Below are 19,720 nucleotides of genomic sequence, written 5' to 3' on the forward strand. Positions count from 1 at the left end.
GAACGTAATAAACCTTTAAACCTTCCAATAGCAGATAACTGTTTACTGACATGAAGGAGATGAGGTACGGAGAGTAAATCAGAGTGCGCAATTTATCACGATGGTGGCCGTTGTTCGCAGTAGAATGGCGCAGCGTTTTGTACACGAGTCTCAAGATTTCATGGAAACAATTAAAGCCGGAAATCCAGGAGCACTCGTGGCCCACATAGAGCGGAAGCAGCCATTTTGTTGTCTGAAGCGAGTCACGAGACCACAGTCAATACATTCACTAGGAACCAGCGACATAATGACTAACTTTATTGAGGCACTAGTCCTACTTTAAATGAAATGCTATAATCCTGAATATTGGTTCGGCTCACAAAATGGCTGCCTGCACCGCCCTGAAGACAATAAAATGGCTGCCTCCACTGTGTCTGAGTGAACTTTTTATCAGAAGTAAATCTCACATAAAAAGACGCAATTAATCTTGGAGCTGCGATACCGTCAGATTTTAACGGCTGCTACAAGATCGCCAGAAAATGAAGGACCACTGGTATTTTATTTTAATAAAACCACTGCCATCTTTAAAACATGGCTGCCTATTGTACCGACGAATTAAGAGAAAAAAGAAAAAGAAAAGAGAATGAACTAGGACTATGAAAGACATATACTTCAGTCTGTGTCCTCAGGTGCCCCCTGGGGTTTACAGTCTTACTAAACCTTTACTAGTACCCCGGCCTGTCACACGTTTGGCTGAATACTGATCCGACTATCCATTTCTAACGCACCAAGGTGAGCGTGCATGCGGGGGGCAGGGATACTGCATACGACTTACATCTCGCAACACAAAGGCAGCTGGGCTAAAAATAGCCTGCTCAATAATTAATGGGGTTCTGCTTATTTTATACAAAATGACTGCAACTCCCCCATGTGCCGTTCCTCTCCTATCCCCCCTTCTGTCACAGGCTGGGGGCTCAATCTGTGACGTGAGAGCCAGGAGTGACTTCCCCTCCGCTCTCTGGGCCCAAACACTGAGCTAAATTTAACTCTCCAACCCCGTGTGCAGATAAGAGAGACTAGAAAATGTGATTACTGATGCCTCTCACGCAGGGTGTTTGGCTGCTACATATAGAGGCAGGGCCGTGCCTGGAATACTAATGATGGCCTGAGATAGCTTGGCTTCCAGCGGAGAACACGAGCCAGACAGCGAGGGGGAAGAGGATGAACAGTGCAGTGCAGGCAGAAGAGTATACTCTGTATAGAGTAGGCAACCTGCGGCAGCTGCTGTAGAACTACAAGTCCCAGCGTGGCAAAGGCTGCAACTTGTAGTTCCAGATGGAGAATCACATTTTGCATAATTATCTAAAAAAAAAATATCTGCAGATACACATATAATGGAGTTTGGTTCAGAGTTTGGTTTGAATGTCCTTCGCCTCAGCCGGCCTCCAATGTGTCGATCCGGCGCTGCTCTGCTCTAAGCTCTAAAGGGCGCGGTTACCTTCACGTTATCAATGCCCCCCCCGAACTTACCATCCATCACTTAATGGTGACAAAAACATTTATTTTTTTCCCTGCATCCGTCTCTGTGTCTCCTGTAACAAGTGTGTTTTGAATATTTTATGCTAAATGCATTTTTGGGACCATTCGGAGGGGGCTAGGCTTTGACAATTTTACAAATGGTTGGAACAATTGTCTCTGCTCATTGCAAACTGCAAGCTGTCTAAAGCAACAGGTGCCAACACTAAAGGTTAAGGCACTAAAGCACCATTGTTCGTCTGTACTCCGACAAGCTGATCCTGACGTAGCTATGTCTAGGTGGTCTTGGCTAAGAAAACTGTGCTCCAAGATCAATGGGTGTGTATAGTGCAAAGCTGGGGAAATGCATTAAAACTAGATACCGTCAGTAGTAAAAAATGCTTACTCTGTGACAAGTTTGGTCAACGTATCAGATTAAAATGACCCGTACCTACCCATTTTACTGCGCTCAAAGATGTTAACAGAAACAGTGGACTTGTGAGGAGACCATGTCCCCCTGATGACTGCGTACTGCCCACTTTCCTGGCCCTGAAGGCTGCAATCTGTAGCTACCACCTGCTAGATAAGGACTGATAATGATCTGCATGGTCTGAAGGGGGGGGTGGGGGGGCTGTGGAATTGTACGTAATGGAACACTCCAGGTTGGAGACCATTGTTCTTACAAACCCACATGCAGTACCACATGGCCAAGCATGGTTTGGTCGGAAGGGGAGAAATTAGCTGTAGAAATGAGCAAATCTTATCAGTGAAGGTTGACAACACCAAAAAGAAGACTTGAGCCTGTAAGTAACCCAACCATAGGCCTTCAGAGTTTTGTGCATCGGCTCAGGATGTTGACACACTACTTCCCGGAAATTGACCATCACTGGAATTTTGTCTATATACACAATGATTATGAACTCTGGACACTGCAAGAGAACTTCCATAGAGGCCATGACCTTGGAGAAGATCAGCTGCACAGAGGACAAACCACAGCTAGTACCTGAAATCGAAAGTGGGTCCCATGGAAGGTGAAAACGGAGGAAGCACAGATGGATCCTCCAAGATATGGAGATGGTCGTCCTTGATGTCCAAGGGCACAAGAAAGTCCATCTCTCTTGTGGCCTGGATCACTGGTCAACACTACTCCAAGTCACGGTCACTCTGAGGCGCCAGAAAGAAATTGGAATAGAATCCTGACCCTCTGGGACCAGGTAGATGAGTGCTGCATTTAAAAAACCCAAGACAGTGCTGCAAAAGCCCTTTTTGCAAACCTGGTCATAAGAAAACTAAGAAAGGAATAATCGGGTTTGAGGGCTGGGTGCGACGTGCAGCCGTTTTTATGGTGCAGTGCCGGTTCTGTAAAACAAAACCAGAAAACCAAAATTAAATGGTCGCAAAGGGATGTACGCGTGGGAGGACCAATCACAAGTTCCCGGAGCATTAGCTCGGGAAAGGAGCCGCCTAGGTGGTAATGCAGCTTCAACAGTAACAAAACAAACAAAATGCAGGAGAATGATGTTGACCTTTTTGGTACCAGCTACACAGATGCTGTAACAGTTCCATTAAATTAATAAAATGGTTTGAGAACCAGATTCCAAAAGGCTTGAGCACTTCTAATGGGTTGGGACTTTGAACATTAGTCTCAAGACTTTTCCCACAGAGATGAGAGGAGCAGTTGTGGTGGAAACAGACTTGTGTCAAATTATTGTGTGAAAGGATGAAACTCTTTCCATCCGTGGTTTCCTTGATTATCTTTTTCAGCTTCGTCCCAAATAGGGCCTCTTTCCTGATCATATTAGGACAGACAGGGAGTTTCTTCTATAGATTTATTGTCTGTTGACCAACCGCATCCTCTTGGAGTTTCATGATCGGAATATTGACTACTGGAAAAGTTCCCACATCTCCAGGTCACCATGGGAGAAGGTGCGAAAGGCTACAAGGCACTAAAATGCCAAGGTTTGTCCATTCCCTTAACACTAATCAGTTAAAAAGCTGGTTTGGGGGAAAGATTGGTGGGTCTGTCTCCTAAAAATGGAACACATAGTGGCTCTACTCACTGGATTCTGGAATATTCAGAAAAACTCTTTAACAAGTGGTCAACAGCATCAAAGACAGATTTGTCTGATTCCAACCGAGTGACCCAATTGTCTTAGTCTGCATCCTCATCCTTGGTTTCACCTTCCTCCTTGCCCAAGGAAGGGTCCACTACATATTCATCCAAAACACTCCAACTGGAGTCCAATTAATCTGGAGAGAGAATGCTTGCCCTTAAAAGAATTTGAGGACTTTGATCAATAAAGGCAATACTTACCTGCTATCAAATTATATTAATGTCTGTCTTCTCCCAGCTTTACTGATGAGAATTAGACCTTAAAATGAAGTAGAGGAAGGAAAGGGAAGGAGACGAATCTAAAGAAGGACTGTTCAATGTGTAACTTTTGAGCATACATTCAAGTTCAAAAGGAGGGATTGGTGCCATATTCCACATTAAAAATAACTATGCAGAATGGACAGCACGTTGTTCCATAAATGTCCGTATTAAAGAAAACGCCAATAAATTGCTCCATAGATGGTACTATGTTCCTTCTAGGCTCCACACTATATATCCTCAAACAAGCCCAACATGCTGGAGAAACTGTGGCCACATCGGTACTTTCATGCACACTTGGTGGGACTGCCCCAGGCTACGCCTGTTCTGGATAGAGGTTCTCACACTAGCAGCAGCTGTTCTTGACACTCCCGTACCCTCCGATCCTAAGCATGTGTTATTGCCCCTACCTCTTACAGACCTCCCAACACACACACTCATAAGCTTCTCCGGCACATAATCAGTGCAGCTACCTGTCAAATTGCTGCCTACTGGAAGAATCCTATACCCCCAACTCTCCAAATGGTATGTGGTCGGGTCTGGCAAACCTATCAGATGGAACATATCACCAGTGTGCTCAGGGGCTCCTCCGTGTCCTTTAACAAAGTTTGGTCTCCCTGGGCTTCATTTTGTAATCAACCCCTGCTTCAATTCTAGTTGAATCCGACTCATTTCTGGAAACACCAGATTAGACTGCTCTCTCCTGCTGAAAGCGTGAATTCCTTCTCCCTTCCCCCAGTCCTCCCAACCTGTTTCCCCCCCCCCCCCCCCATCTTACCTTGTACCAGTCCCGCCCCCCCCCCTCTACTATTTCTTTTCCCACTTTGTTTATACAACTCAAAATAAAATAACATCTTCATGGTACCATATTGACATGAAGCTGAGTTTACACTGTAAAGGCACTGTGAGAGAATGTCATATATATATTGTTCAATTTATATGTGCATATATTATCTCACTAATGTACCTTTCAAGAATTTTACTATTCTGTAATATTGTTCAAGATAAGATGTTACTAATAAAACGTATTTAAAAAAAAAAATTAAAAAAATAACTATGCAAACTACAGTGCACCAACACACACAATGCAGGTTTGATGGGTAATCAGATAAGACCCATTTAAAAAATCTACCATGAGTTTGGGCTCAAAACTATGGATCCTAAACTCTGTCAGATGGGGAACATTCAAAGGTTAATGAGGTCTGGCAGAAAGTTTGGCTAGATGATGGTCATTCTCTCACCAGGTGTGCAGCCTTTACCCGACAGCACCAGTTGTGTTTACATATGATACACCCATACAGTACACGTGTTGCCAACAGGACACAGACACGGCCTGTCATCTGCTTACGTGTGACTGGGATTTAACGACTGCAAATTTTGCTTTGTGATTGACAATTTTTGCTGCTATTTGTAAAATTAATTTAGCAGATAATGGACGAACAGAAGTATATTAGGCCACTGGAATACAGAGCTTTATGCTAATACAGTAAAGCCACAATCCTCACTGTAATCCAGCAACAGCTCAACGTTTTAGAACTTTATATCTCAGTATATATAAAATGTAAAACAAAGGTTATCCACACTGTGGCGGCTGCTGTTGAAATACCACTCCCAGCATGATCACCTTACTCTTACTGGTGGCAGAGTCCACCAGTAAGAGCTTTTCATAATAACCAACATGTGAAGACTGAAAGCAAATTGGTTCATATCGCTAACTTTGTTACATAAAGACTTTTTTGAAAACTTCGGTGAAAGGAAGACTTATGAAATTCTTTGTGTCTTTTAGTGTGTTTAACATCAGAATCATCATCATTTCTATAGCGCCAGCAGATTCCGTAGCGCTTTACAATTGGGAACAAACAGTAATAAAACAATACTGGGTAATACATACAGACAGAGAGGTAAGAGGGCCCTGCGCACAGCTTACAATCTATAGGACAATGGGAGTTTGATACATGAGGGGTAAGTGCTACATATTGCTCCAGACAAAATTCAAAGAAAAAAGTGCTTAGTGGGCTGTATGATCAGTCACACAGTAATGTTGGTCAGACTTGTTGTCTTGTGTTAGCAGTGTAGAGGGTGGTAATAGGGTAACCTAGAGAGATTCAGAGGATGGTAGAGGAATATTATAAGCTTGTCTGAAGAGGTAGGTTTTCAGAGAACTCTTGAAGGTTTGAAGACTAGAGGATAATCTTACTGTGCGTGAGAGGGAAATCCACAAAGTGGGTGCAGCCCGAAAAAAGTCCTGTAACCGAGAGTGGGAGGATGTGATGAGAGAGGAAGAGAGACGCAGATCTTGTGCAGAATGGAGATGTCGATTTGGGAGAAACAAGTGATTATGTTGGTGCAATTTTGTTGATGGCCTTGCATGTTAGGAGAAGAATTTGATATTGGATTCTTTGTAAAACAGGCAGCCAATGTAGAGACTGACAGAGCGGCTCAGCAGAGGAAGAACGGTTTACAAGGAAAATCAGTCTAGCTGCTGCGTGCAAAATAGATTGTAGGTGCTTGAGTCTGATTTTGGGAAGACCAGTAAGGAGGGAATTGCAATAGTCGATGCGGGAGATGATGAGTGCATGAATTAATGTTTTGCGGTGTCTTGTGTGAGATATGTGTGTATTCTGGAAATGTTTTTTAGATGTATGTAACATGATTTAGATATAGAGTCGATGTGGGGAACAAAGGATAGTAGTGAGTCAAGGATTACACCTAGACAGTGAGCTTGTGGGGTGGGATTTATGGTCGTGTTGTCAACAGAAATATAAATGTCAGGCAGGAAACTTCTATTGTTGGGTGGGAATATTATTCATTTTATTTTTGAAAGATTGAGTTTGATTTGGTGAGAAGACATCCAAGATGAAATGGCAGAAAGATCGTCAGTAACGCGAGACAACAGAGGTTGTGAGAGATCAGGAGAGGATAGATAAATTTATGTATCATCCGCATAGGAATGATACTGAAATCCAAAAGGAACTTCTTAGTTTTCCAAGAGGAGTGAAGCATGCAACTTCGCAAATTTTTACTGACCTGTAATCCTGATCTCTGTTTCTATTTTTTTTTTTAAACAATCTAATGTGTGACCATATGGGCCAGTCAGCACCCCTTATACCAGATGCCAAGACCATATTAGATGCTCTACCCGGGACGCAGAAACCGTATTTGTTTTTGATTATATAGAACATAAATTGCTGTGTAATAAGAGAACATCAAGCGTAGCAAAACGTTCTCTTCCCTCTATTCCTGGTGGTGAGGGTGGCATTATACAGGGGTCCTATGAGGGAGTAGAGACATTTACAATTAACTTGCTGTTTGTAGAGGTCGCAAGCGTCTCTACAAGAGCCCTGCACAGCAGTCATGTCTTACTTAATGATATGTACACTGATAGCCTGGCTCTGGATACATATATTACGGACAACACTGTCAGATAATTAAGAAGTCACAATTAATTAGGGATCCTTATGTAAGTGGAGGAAAACAAACTGGAGTAAAATATAATCAAATATTAACGAAGGATAAAAGCAACATATTAAAAAATACTAATACTCGTATTGTTCTTTCATAAATTAGTACTTATTAAATAAATATTGGACCTCTGGCACGTGATATGGATATGGCTGTAGATCTGGAGATTAGATATCAATGTTCTGGGGATATATTGGCATTCATGCCTAACCAAACAAGACATGTCCATTTATAATGTATCCCAGCACACTGGTATCTAATCTCCAGTATTAGATGCTTCTTAATGTTATCTGATACTTTATGATACCCTATGAGGCTTTGAAAAAATATATATACCATTAATTTATAAGGTTGTTTTTTTATATATATTTATTTGTATTACATGTGAAGCTTTTGAAAAGTGAATAGATTGATTGTTGATCTGTAGTACACTGTTTTTTTGCGGTTATAGATTCACTATTACATTTTTTCCCTGGTTTATTCTTAAAAGTAATGTTCAAATTATGGATAATGAAACTGTTTCAGGAAGTTGACTTTGAATTGAAAGGGAGATTTAAAATGTTGTTTTTATGTCAAAGGTTTAGTACGTTATATGGGGAATAAAATATCAACAAACCAGTTTTAACCACTTCCTTTATGCAGAAGAAGTTTTCAAGTTCAGTTTTTCTTTTTTTTTTTTTTTTTTGGGTATTAAGATAATTCCCGAAAAGTTGTGTTATTTTTGGAGTAATCTGAGGCCCCATCCTGGCTAACTTGCCGAAGATATTGAGTTCATTGTACTAAAGTGTAGATAAGTTGTGCTATTTTATATAAAACGTGTCCTTCAATTAAAACATTTTAAGGACACATCAACTCCTCCTCTTCCCCTTTCATAGAATCTCCCTCTCAAGCAACTGAAATTACAACTGCAGCTCCATGGTTACTATATTTCAACAATAACACTGCAGAAGCAAAGTATTTTCTACTCAATTCTACTCTTCTCTGGCTCCTGTGTAACTACGAAAGTTGTTTGTTTATCCCGTTGAAGGGTCAGGTGTGAAAGTGGAGCTGTAGGGTAACAAAATGGCAACCCGGGATTAGCCTGGGGGGAAATAAGGGCAAATCCACAAAACCAAAACCACTTTTTAAAGTCATGAAGCCGGAGCTGGTTATTTCTGACATATTTATTTGAACGATTCCTTAAGATTATGCATCTATAAAGCACCAAAAGACGTAAAACAAAAAAAACAAAAAATAAAATAAAAAAAAGTAAAAAAACAAAACAAAAACAAAACCAAGAAATCAAGTCCATGAGCTAAATGCAAACATCAGCGGTGGGGAGCGCAAGCTTACCGCTGCATACGGTGGTGGTGACGTTGTACAGCAGTGGATAAAGCTGCAGGCACCGGATCATCTGCAGGCTGCCCTCGCACGCTGGACATTCCCGGCTCAGGTCCAGAGCAGCTCGGAAGACTTGAAGCGCACCCGACAGGTTCTTGAGTGACAGGTAAGCGTTGCCCAGGCTCAGCAGAGTAAGAGGCTGAAAAAATATATATGTTATACAAGTTAACCAGTGCATGATACTCATGCATTCAACTCAAATCAAGCTACTTAAGGTGTTAAAAAGGTTCTTGTCATCTTCATCGCCACACACACGCCGCTAGGCTTTTATATATTAGATAATGCTAAGAATTTAGTAGATCAGTGTAGTTTATAACTCCGCCCAGCAGGTGGCGCTGCAGCTTGAGCACTCTGTCACCCGGTAGTTTTTTCCACACACACACACACTAACACAGCATGTGTGTTCATGAGGTAAAATTACCTCACGAAAATGAGTTTGAGCCCTCAACTCGTAAATTTAGCCTTTACTACCCCTCCCACGGGGGGAAGGGGGGATGATGGAAGTTAACTGACTTCACTATTATCATTTTTTTGTCAAATAATGTCAGTATACCAAATTTCAGGTCAATTGGATGAGCCCTTTTTGAGAAAATAGTTTTTTCCACACACACACTAACACACCCCGCTAGGCTTTTATATATTAGATAATGCTAAGAATTTAGTAGGTCAGTGTAGTATATAACTCCGCCCAGCAGGTGGCGCTGCAGCTTGAGCACTCTGTCACCTGGTAGTTGTTTCCCCACACACACACACACACTAACACATGCCGCTAGGCTTTTATATGTCAGATAAGGACTCAATAATAGTATAGAAATTCTTATTGCACTAGACCCCAAATATTTATTTTTAATAAAAACATTCTCTTTAAGGAAAGAGCTACCAATGACAGATATGTAAATAGCACAGAGGTAATCACAATACACCTTCCGCATTAAAACTTTCTGGTAGGGTTTGATGTGACTTGTAGTTCCCCACGGAGGGGCGCATTACAGCAATATGACGCCTGAGTTGGCACTTATAACGGCTCAGCCCCCGTCACTGCGCTGTGCACTAACGCAGGAAGTGGTGCAGTATGACGCAGGAACAAGCTGAAATACCTCTTGCTATCACTGGATTACGACCCTGGCGGACGATAGCGTGAGGGGACGAGGGGCATGAGAGGTCGGTGGTCTAAGAGGCATGGGCCGCTGCATGCCCACATATGCTCTAATACATTATTACATAAATATATACAGAATAACAAAAACAGATTGAAAGTAAAACCAAGCCCATTGTAATGCTTTTCTTCCATCACGTCTTAAAGGGATCAAGACTTCAAAAAAATGCTGCCAAAGAACTGAGAGGTCTTCAATTCAGTGCACAAACTAGGACATATTTTTGCATAATTTTTCCACTATTGACTCCACACATCCTCCAGGGTAGTGGGACTAAAAGCCCCCTCTCCTCTATACACCTCCTGATCCTCCTCGCTTCCTGTTGTCCGGTCTATGGGTTTGCTTTATTTATTTAATAAATTTATTCTTAGCGCTCGACAGATTCCGCTAAGGGGCAGCATCAGCTGTCCCCCCGAAAGGGACAGTTCCAGATATCCACAGGAGCGTGGCCGAGAGTGTAACGGAGGTAATTATTTGCAGGATTCAGATCCCCTGCTGTCTACTTACAAATTTGCAGTCCAGGCCACGCTCCCAATTACATCATACCACACCCTCAGTGACGTCTAATCCCCTCCTGCCAACAGGCCGTGGCTCCTGGAGGATTATTAAACATCAATAAGACTGACAGGAAGGTTTCCCGGAAGACACAAGGGAATTTTGGGATAGAGAGGGAGAGACTCAAATACAATAGATCTATTCAAGAAATACAAACAGAATATAAAACTACATTTTTGGTAGTTTGGGGCTGAGGGATTCTCAAGGACGTTTTCTGATTATATTTACCGTATTTCCCCATGTATAAGACGCACCTTAATTTTGGGGCCCAAAATGAAAAAAAAGATATATAAGTTTGTTGTCCCAGATTTACTAGAGCCTGCAATTTGTTGTCCAGGATTCACTACAGGAGCTTTAAATTTGTTGTCAGATTACAATGGTCACACATTCAGTCCCACATGAGCGCTACTGCACAGTCTTGTTGACAAGAGACAAGTCACGTAGACACGCCCCCAAGCGTCTAATGTCATCAACACTGTGCAGCTTTAATCAGACAGACAAACACCGGTAGTCATCGGCGATCATCGGAACTGTCAGTCACGTGACTGACAGCGCCGAGACTGTGGGAGGCGCCTGAAGAACCTGAAGATCCTTCTGCAAAGTACCGGGGAAACGCTGGACACACTGGAGCCGATTAGCGGGGACTCCTCACACCAGATGCCGAGTTCTTCAATAAGGTAAGTAAGCGCTTGCAGTGTATAAGACGCACCTTTTTTTTAAACCCAAGATTTGGGGAAAAAAGGTGCGTCTTATACATGGGGAAATACGGTAATCTGGGAGCAATGCTGTTATGCCAATCAACTGTCAGCCCAGATATCCAAAGCACTAAAGACACAACACAGCAACAACATAAATCAGATGTGTGCATTATAAAACAAAAAACTTCCCACAGGGATCGTGATTTAACAAAATATTTTACACAAGGATTTGTTAACAATTCGCCATCGGGTGACAACGACTCACCTCTGAGCGGTCTATGGTCATCGCTTGCAACAACAGTTTACTGGCATCCAGATGAAGTCCTTGATGCATTAGTAGGTTGGCCAGATTAAAAAACAGAACGTGCTGCTGCGAAGCCGGAGCCAGGTTCAACGCTCTGCGCAGGCAAGCCATGGCTTCGGTACAGTTACCTATGGCTCGCCAGTACAACGCTGCCTCGTTCAACACCGACCACAAAGGCCCAACTGGCTGAAAGGAAACCACCACGTTAAGCCAATTTAAAAAAGAAAATAAACTCTTATTTATCATGCATGGATTGTTTTTAATTTTTATATATGTCCATTAACACAAACAGTAAATGTATTTTTCTGCACGCAGATTAATTTCAACATAAAGCTTACAATAAAATTCCATCCACAGAAATGCAACTTAAAGTGCACTTTATCTATACACACAGTGTAGGCAGCCGTACCCTCAACTCGTGCCTCATTGATATTAGCCAATGAAGAGCCAGAATGAGCTCACTTGGTCTTTAAAGGAATTTCCCTCATTAAAATACATATTTTTAACTGCTTTCCCTTCTCTGGATTAGTACTTTGAGCTCCCCTCCAATCAGCAGCCAGCTTTTACTTACAGCTGCTGCATCAGATCTTTTATTCCCACTTTTAGTAACTACGGATTGACTACTCCTATAAGTAGAGCACCCTAAGTTTCACCAGCTCTTGTGAGATGAAGATCAGTTTATTTCCTATCACGCTGTGTCAGGTTAGTATGGGACTTACGGTGCTCCAATAGCTAAGGAGCCACAACAAGTCTACATGGGGCCTTAACCATCTCTCCATTGAAAGGTTTAAGTCGAGTTGCCAGGGCTAGATACTGGTGCCCATCCTTTCTGTATAAAAAGGTGCCTGAAATCTGCTCACAATACTTGCTTAACAAAAACAAAAAACACCCAAACAAACTAAATAACTTGGCAACTATACACAAGCAGCATTAATACATACCATACAATTGCTAAGCGTGTATGCCGTTATTACTTTTTTATTCTTTATTTTAGTTGGTCAGTCAATACAAATGAACAGTGGATAGAAAACAGTAAACAAGAGCAGGACAGATGAGAACCACGTTGAAAACTTATGACGACCATATTTCTAGGATCAAGAGAATTTTCGGAGTGGGGCAGGTAGAAGATAAGGGAGACGAGCGGGGGGAGATGTGTGACGGCAGTAGAGTAGTAAGTAGGGTCCTAGCCCTCTGGATATTATAATTAGTAAGGTGCCGCTAGGTGCTGGGTAAGTTGTGTTGTGCGGAGCTAGCGGAAAGTCTTATTACTGGGTTTCGTCTCATAGCGCATTGGTCCAGGGTGGAGTCAGGGGTCTAACGAGGATAAAGTTCTACTCTCTGACCAATGAAGGAGCCCAGAACTGATTAAACGCATGGCCTCTATCATGGCGGTAGTAGGTTATATCCTACATGGTCACTATATGCCAGGTTTGTTTCTTTAAGTTCGGAGAAGGACGGCGGCATCGATGTTTGCGTGTCCTTATGCGAATGTTCGTGCTAAGCGTACTATATATAAAATACGTAATTTGACAAAAAGGGTGAAATGGAAGCCACGACGATCCATGTCCCATCCTATTCAAATGTTTCACTAAATCTTAAATAGTTGGCGTCCCCCTCAGAGATCCTGCCCTTGTTCATGGACTGTATAATATTCAGTGTTATTATATGCTGGGCTTGCTCTACTTTTACGTCACAGTGCACAATATAAGTGCATTAGCAATATAAACAGATGAATAACATAAACATTACCAGTACATGAAGTAGAACAGCCCCTGTCCACATGAGCTGATAATCTAGTCTCAGAATGTCTCCAGATTCCATCGCTCCGCTCTGTTCCTCCCGTCTAATCTCGGTACTTGATCCATTACCGAGTACAGGACTTTTATCCCTGTCAGACTGCACCCAGACTGTGGAATTCCTGCCTCTTAGACGACAAGACATTGCCTTGGTCTCTAAACCTTCCCCAAATACTCACCCCCTTCAGGAAGGCTGATCAATATCCTGATCCACTTTCTTATGCTCCCTGGGCAATTAGACCTAATTACCAACCTCTACACGGTTCAAATAAAACTCATTTATTCTCTTTTTTATACTTAAAAGACCCACAGAACCCCAAACCAACATTGTGGGGCAGCATGGTGGCTCAGTGGTTAGCACTTCTGCCTCACAGCACTGGGGTCATGAGTTTGATTCCTGAACATGGCCTTATCTGTGTGGAGTTTGTATGTTCTCCCCGTGTTTGCGTGGGTTTCCTCCCACACTCCAAAAACATACTGGTAGGTTAATTGGCTGCTAACAAATTGACTCTAGTCTGTCTGTGTGTGTGTATGTTAGGGGATTTAGACTGCAAGTTCCAATGGGGCAAGGACTGATGTGAGTGAGTTCTCTGTGCGGAATAAGTGGCGCTATATAAATAAATGGTGAGGATGATGATTTTGGGGTGACTGGATCACCCACTCAGCACTTGCTCCCATTACTTTCTGCCTGAGCTATTTTGCAATTTATACCCATTTCCTATAGATTACCTCTTGTCTGTTTGTTACTGCTAAGTCTAATTTTATTGTTCGGGTTCTGGGTTCTGGCGATAACCCCGAGGAGAAACACCATAAGTGGCAGAGACGTTTACAGAGGAATGGATTTAAATCACGGATAGATCGAGAGACGGCGTGAATGATCTTTAGTGTAAAACGAGAGCGAGCCAGACCAAAGACAAGACTGGACACAGTGACAATTGAAATAAGTGCAGAGCAGGGGAATGATACTGACCTGAGCAAGAGAGTGATGAAGAGAAAATCTCATGTCCTCTTCTGAAATACTGAGGTTATTGATCAGGGAGAGTAAAGCCTAAACAGACAATAAAAAGATTTTACCATTTGTGCTTTGCCTTCTAAGTAACGGTGAGACAATGAGAACTGCGGTTCGCATACCCGCTGTGCGTGTCTGTCGGGCTTCAGCTGCTGTAGGTCCATCTTCCCCTCCAGTTCCACCAGCAGCCTGTGCAAGGACTCGTTCTTACGCACGTCGGGAACGGAAGTGCAGTCTGGTGTGTGCGGGTCGCTCCCGCCATCTATCTGTTTCAATACAGCCGGACTGACACTGAAAGGGGAAGGAGGACACAAATCCAAGTATTTCGGGGCTGACACACAAAAAGGCAGATTTGTACTTATTCGAGGTCTTTAAGGACCATTAAACTCTACAACGGAGATGGTCAGGAATGACCATGGAGGTAAAATACATATTCCAGTGCTAATATGGCTTTGTCACTGCAGCTGTGTTAAAAAGTAAATTATAACCGCTCCCCACCTCGCCCCTTACTCCACTACAGACAGATGAGGCTCCACAGGTGAAATTTCATATAGGTCAAAATCTGAGAATGCAGCTGTCAGAGTTACTGTGACAACACTGCTCCTGACCCTGTGTATGAATCAACCCACATAGTGCATTTGTGGACAAGTCTGCAAAACTGTCAGTCACTCTCTGCCTGCTAATATAGAGAAGACCCTCCCTCCTAACATGGAAACCTAATGCAGAGAAGTGAAAGTATTTAGTGAAGTATAAACACTCTAGTTATCACCTGATAAAAATCAGCTGAGTAATGCACAGCCCTTCAAATATAGTCATTTACTACAGTGATTTAATTGCCCTCTGTTCCAGGACACAATGCCTCCTCTGAGATTGACACCGTTCCATCTCCTCACCCATCCTACTTCTAGCTGTACATCTGCTTGGAGTATAAATTGACAACATTCTAGAGCCTTGTGGAATCCAGCTGTCACTGAGGAATGAGCAGAGTAATATGAGGATTACACAGGAGAGAGAACGAGGATATTTTACTTCCTGTTTTGAAAGAGAGCATTACTATTTGTTTGACATCTTCGTTTCCCACACAACATGTCCATTGCCTAAAGTATCTTGAGTTTCATCCTAGAAGTGTTCACTTTATGAGAGGCTAAGCATCTGAAACAATAATCTCTGTATTTTGATTCAGTTATAAAACTGTACACTGATTATTTTTTTATAAAATTTTCTACTGCTTTGTTATTAGGGGAACTAATCAAGGGGTGAAGCCGCCCAAAGAGATGATAGAGAACTTTACAAAAGGGCAATCTAGCTCCACCGTTCAGCTAAACCTTTCCTGCTGCCAGAACACATACGTATACAAAAGGCAAAAAAACCTGACTGTTCCAAAGTTGGCGCGGCTCATGTACCCCAGTTCGCTACTTTGCAAAAAATAAAATAAAATTAAAAAAAAGCAATTTTCTCCATCGACAAGCACACAAACATCCTAAAACTGTGCAGCCAGGTAACCCTCCGTTTACACTGGTTTTATTATGAAGGTTAGTAGACCAGCCCAGCCCTCTTAACCAATCCATGCCATCACCGTTATCTTATCCACACGGGTCACCCTGTGTTCACAAAACTATGATGGGGCAGCAGAGAGGATCTAGGGCAGGCTTGGCTAACCTGTGGCACTCCAGGTGTTGTGAAACTACAAGCCCCAGCATGCTTTGCCAATGTATAGCAGCTTACTGCCAGAAGGGTATGCTGGGACCTGTAGTTTCACAACACCTGGAGTGTCACAGGTTAGCCAAGCCTGATCTAGGGTGTTCTGGGCTACAGAGGAGCAACAGCCTAATGCCAGCAAGCCTCACTAAACCACCGTTTAAGTGTAAGCAGAGGGATACGCATGTATATAAGGTGCCATACTGTACCCAATCCGCAAACAGTTTCTACTTTCATGTGTGCCCGTGTGAGGGGGTCCGAGCTACAATTCGCACATCCAGGGGTCCCCTGGACTGTGGGGCAGAGATCGGCCACCACTGAGGCCTGGAGGGCTGGTGATGCTACTGGAGTGGACAGCAGTAACTGATCCTTCCTCACCCTAGTTGGCCATGGGTCCACTCGAACAACGGCTGAGGCCAGGGCAGAGGTGGGGTTTGTGGTCTCCTGCGATGGTAGCAGGTGGATGGAAGGGGGTAAACTGTCCCTTCAAATAAGGGCAGAAAGCACTATGCTCACTTCCTATGCAAAGTACTGGAAAAATAAAGGAGGAGAAGCAGAGGAATACGGATTTATAGAGACGAGGAATATTTCCTTCCCAGACGTAAAACATATCCCAACGTATGTGCTAAACGAGATATACAGTATATTGGTGGACCAGTATATAATCTGCAGAGACTCACCTCAGACCGGACTGCACAAGAGGTAGGTGGTATGTGGGAAGCTCTTCAGCGGGAGGAACCTTGGGGAACCTCTTGGAACAATCTGCTTTCTTAGGCCATAGCTGGTCCATTTCTTCCTAAAAAAATAGAACACCAGTTATTGGAGCTCCCAGATTCCCATTTCCAGGACATAAAAGCACAGGTGTCTATTAATGGCTGATATGCATTCATTTCTGATCTGTTTGCAGACTATTTCACTACATGGCCCAGCAAGCGAAGCACAAATAAAAAGAGCATACTATGTAAAAGCATTTATTCTGAGAACAAATGTCCTGTGAGCTCCTCTTCACATCTCATAACCATCGGCTGAAAAGATCATAACTCTGGACACACTACAGATATCTGCCTAGGCTGCTGGTTGTGAGTGCGTACACACTGCCACATTTGACCGACATCATTGATCGTGATTTTCAGGAAGTTTATAAAACTAAATCAAACGATACAATGCACTTTGATGCGATAAAACATGGTCGAGTGTACACACTGTTGCCATATCATTTATCGTGTGATCTGCAAGATAACTGCATAGATGTATAACCAGCTTTAATACTTCCAGAAACTGCACCCCCTGCTATTATTACAATGAACATGACAACCTGAGTTTCAATAAAATGTTTTGTAAGGGTGCTACAAAAACTATTCATTTTAGAAGGGTAAACTTTAAATCAATTCAGAGAAGCATTAAATCATGTAAACAAGAGTAAAACAGATAAAGAACCTGGACAAGATGGTCACCCACCCATGTGAGCTAAAGGAACTAAGATTAGTAATTAATAGACCATCCTGACTGGGTCACTGCTAGAAATTTACCAGAGAGTGTTAGGAGAGTATTTCTAGAGGAGGTTTGGGATGTGTGAAAGGGTGCTGCTGTTGAGGTCTTTGTAGGTCATGCCCACAAATGGGTAGTGTGTGGTCCTGCAGCGTTGCCACTGCACTATGAACACTATAGCAGTGTCCTGATGACAGACTCCATGTAAAACTTTGCATAATAGCTAAGAATTTACTTACATCATAAGTGGCAGCATCCAGGCCCCACACTCTTATTGCAGAACGTGACACCGGGGGGCGCTGCAGCAGAATGCTCTGGTTAGCTTGCAGATCTAGATTCACGGAGGTCATGTATGCAGATGAAGTATCATCACCAAACTGAAAACAAAAGAATATCAATGTCTAAGACCAACTAAATTGAATCAACTGAAAACAATGAAATACATAAGTGTTCTAAACAAAGTAGTTCTGCAATTTGTTTAGCAATTTTCATCTAAAATGTACTTGCTTAATCTCCAGCTAAAACAAATATTCAAGATACTTAGTGTCCCCTTCAGTGTTTGGAGAAAATCCAGCTAAAGGGTTAAAATTTGCACTTGAACAAACCGTGTTGTGATACTCGGGAGTGCAAAGTTAAATTATTGTTTGTTTGCAGAATCTTACCAATACGTGCTCCACGTTTTCAAAGATGTCCCCCCTGTGGTAACGCACAGGGAGATCCCACGCACAGTGCAGGCTGTGCTTCTGGCTGCTGACCTGACAAATCTGATGGTTTCCTAGGACAATAAAAATGTAAAAGTGCCTTAAAAACGTAAGAAAAAAGAAACAATACATACACAGAAATAGTGGAAGGAACGGGCAGCAAGGTGGCTCAGTGGTTAGCACTTCTGCCTCACAGCACTGGGGTCATGAGTTCAATTCCCGACCATGGCCTTATCTGTGAGGAGTTTGTATGTTCTCCCTGTGTTTGCGTGGGTTTCCTCCGGGTTGCTCCGGTTTCCTCCCACACTCCAAAAACATACTAGTAGGTTAATTGACTGCTAATAAATTGACCCTAATCTGTGTATGTTTGTCTGTGTGTTGGGGAATTTAGACTGTAAGCCCTAATAAGGCAGAGACTGATGTGAGTGAGTTCTCTGTACAGCGCCGCGGAATTAGTGGAGCTATATAAATAATAACTATATTTTATTGAATACTATAAATACTCCGGGGATCACAACTGCTTCCCTTCCTTCACGTGATCACCCCCATCTTCCTCATTTTCTAGAGACCACTATAACTTCCCCTGCTTCTTTTACTTATCGAGCCTGATCACACCTATAAAAATAATCAGAGCTGGCATTGGCCCCCCCAGTGCCCTTCCAGAGACCATTGCCCCCCAGCTCCCGACCCCGTTCCAGAACACCGCTTTGCCCTTTCAGAAAATCACTGCCTTGCACCTTCACAAACCCGCAACGAAGGTAGATTTGCCTTTACATTCCGCACAGATAAACACTATTTTACCCAGCTGAGCTTCTTTGGCCATTTGCGTTTCATGGATAATATTCCTCAGGATCTGCTCCTCCTGGATCAGCTTATGCTTCTCCAGAACCTCCTGTTGTCGGAGGTAATGGTCATGCTGCTTCTGATACTCTTTCAGCTCGTTCAGAGTCCTCTGGAGAGACCTAGCGACAGAAACATGGGAAGCAACAAGCACACTGTTATATAACCGAGCCTTGTTAATCAGACCCACACTGGAACATTACGGCAGAGACTCACCTATGCTGGGCTTCCAGCTTCTGCTCTAGTTTCTGCTGGCATAACACAGCCTTCCTCCTCTTCTCGGCCTCATAGAGGAAAGGCCTGGACTCCAGGACTCGCTCGTAGCACAACACAGAGTGATTATATTCCCCCAGCATCTACAACACCATGAAGGAGAGAGGCGCCGGTGAGTCGACAGTGTTCAAATTACCAGCATCTTTTTATTTGTAGACCAGAGGTAGGCAACCTGTGGCTGATGTAGAACTACAGGTCCCAGGTAGCAGAGCTGGAACACACCACTAACGAGTTCTCTCAGCCTGGTGTAGATCCTGCTCTGGAGTGAAGTCACTTGGCAGCACCCAGAGATTTTAGCTCTTTGCCTCTAACCAAATCGGTCACCATTATCGGTCGCAAGCTGCAAAATGACTATTAGACTCTGTAATGTTGGCTAATGCGTTGCAAAAAGACCTCTAAAATCCATATGTTTAGCTATTGGGTACATTTTGGTAAATAAAACAATAATTCTCCTGTATCCAAGATAATGCTTTGATAATTACGGCTTTGAAAATCCA

At 42.9% G+C, this 19,720-nt stretch overlaps 1 protein-coding gene across 1 annotated transcript in view; it reads right to left on the reverse strand.

Annotated features, from left to right (window-relative positions):
- Positions 1–19,720, reverse strand: part of TTC17 (tetratricopeptide repeat domain 17) — a 46,443-nt gene that overhangs the window by 14,121 nt on the left and 12,602 nt on the right. Inside the window, 9 exon segments of the mRNA XM_075188370.1 lie at positions 8,660–8,846; positions 11,380–11,604; positions 14,185–14,262; positions 14,346–14,514; positions 16,602–16,717; positions 17,649–17,786; positions 18,072–18,184; positions 18,912–19,072; positions 19,167–19,306. Of these exon segments, the coding sequence (XP_075044471.1) occupies positions 8,660–8,846; positions 11,380–11,604; positions 14,185–14,262; positions 14,346–14,514; positions 16,602–16,717; positions 17,649–17,786; positions 18,072–18,184; positions 18,912–19,072; positions 19,167–19,306 (1,327 nt within the window).

The sequence above is a fragment of the Mixophyes fleayi genome, chromosome 10 (genome assembly GCF_038048845.1).
Source record: "Mixophyes fleayi isolate aMixFle1 chromosome 10, aMixFle1.hap1, whole genome shotgun sequence".
Taxonomy (NCBI): Eukaryota; Metazoa; Chordata; class Amphibia; order Anura; family Limnodynastidae; genus Mixophyes; species Mixophyes fleayi.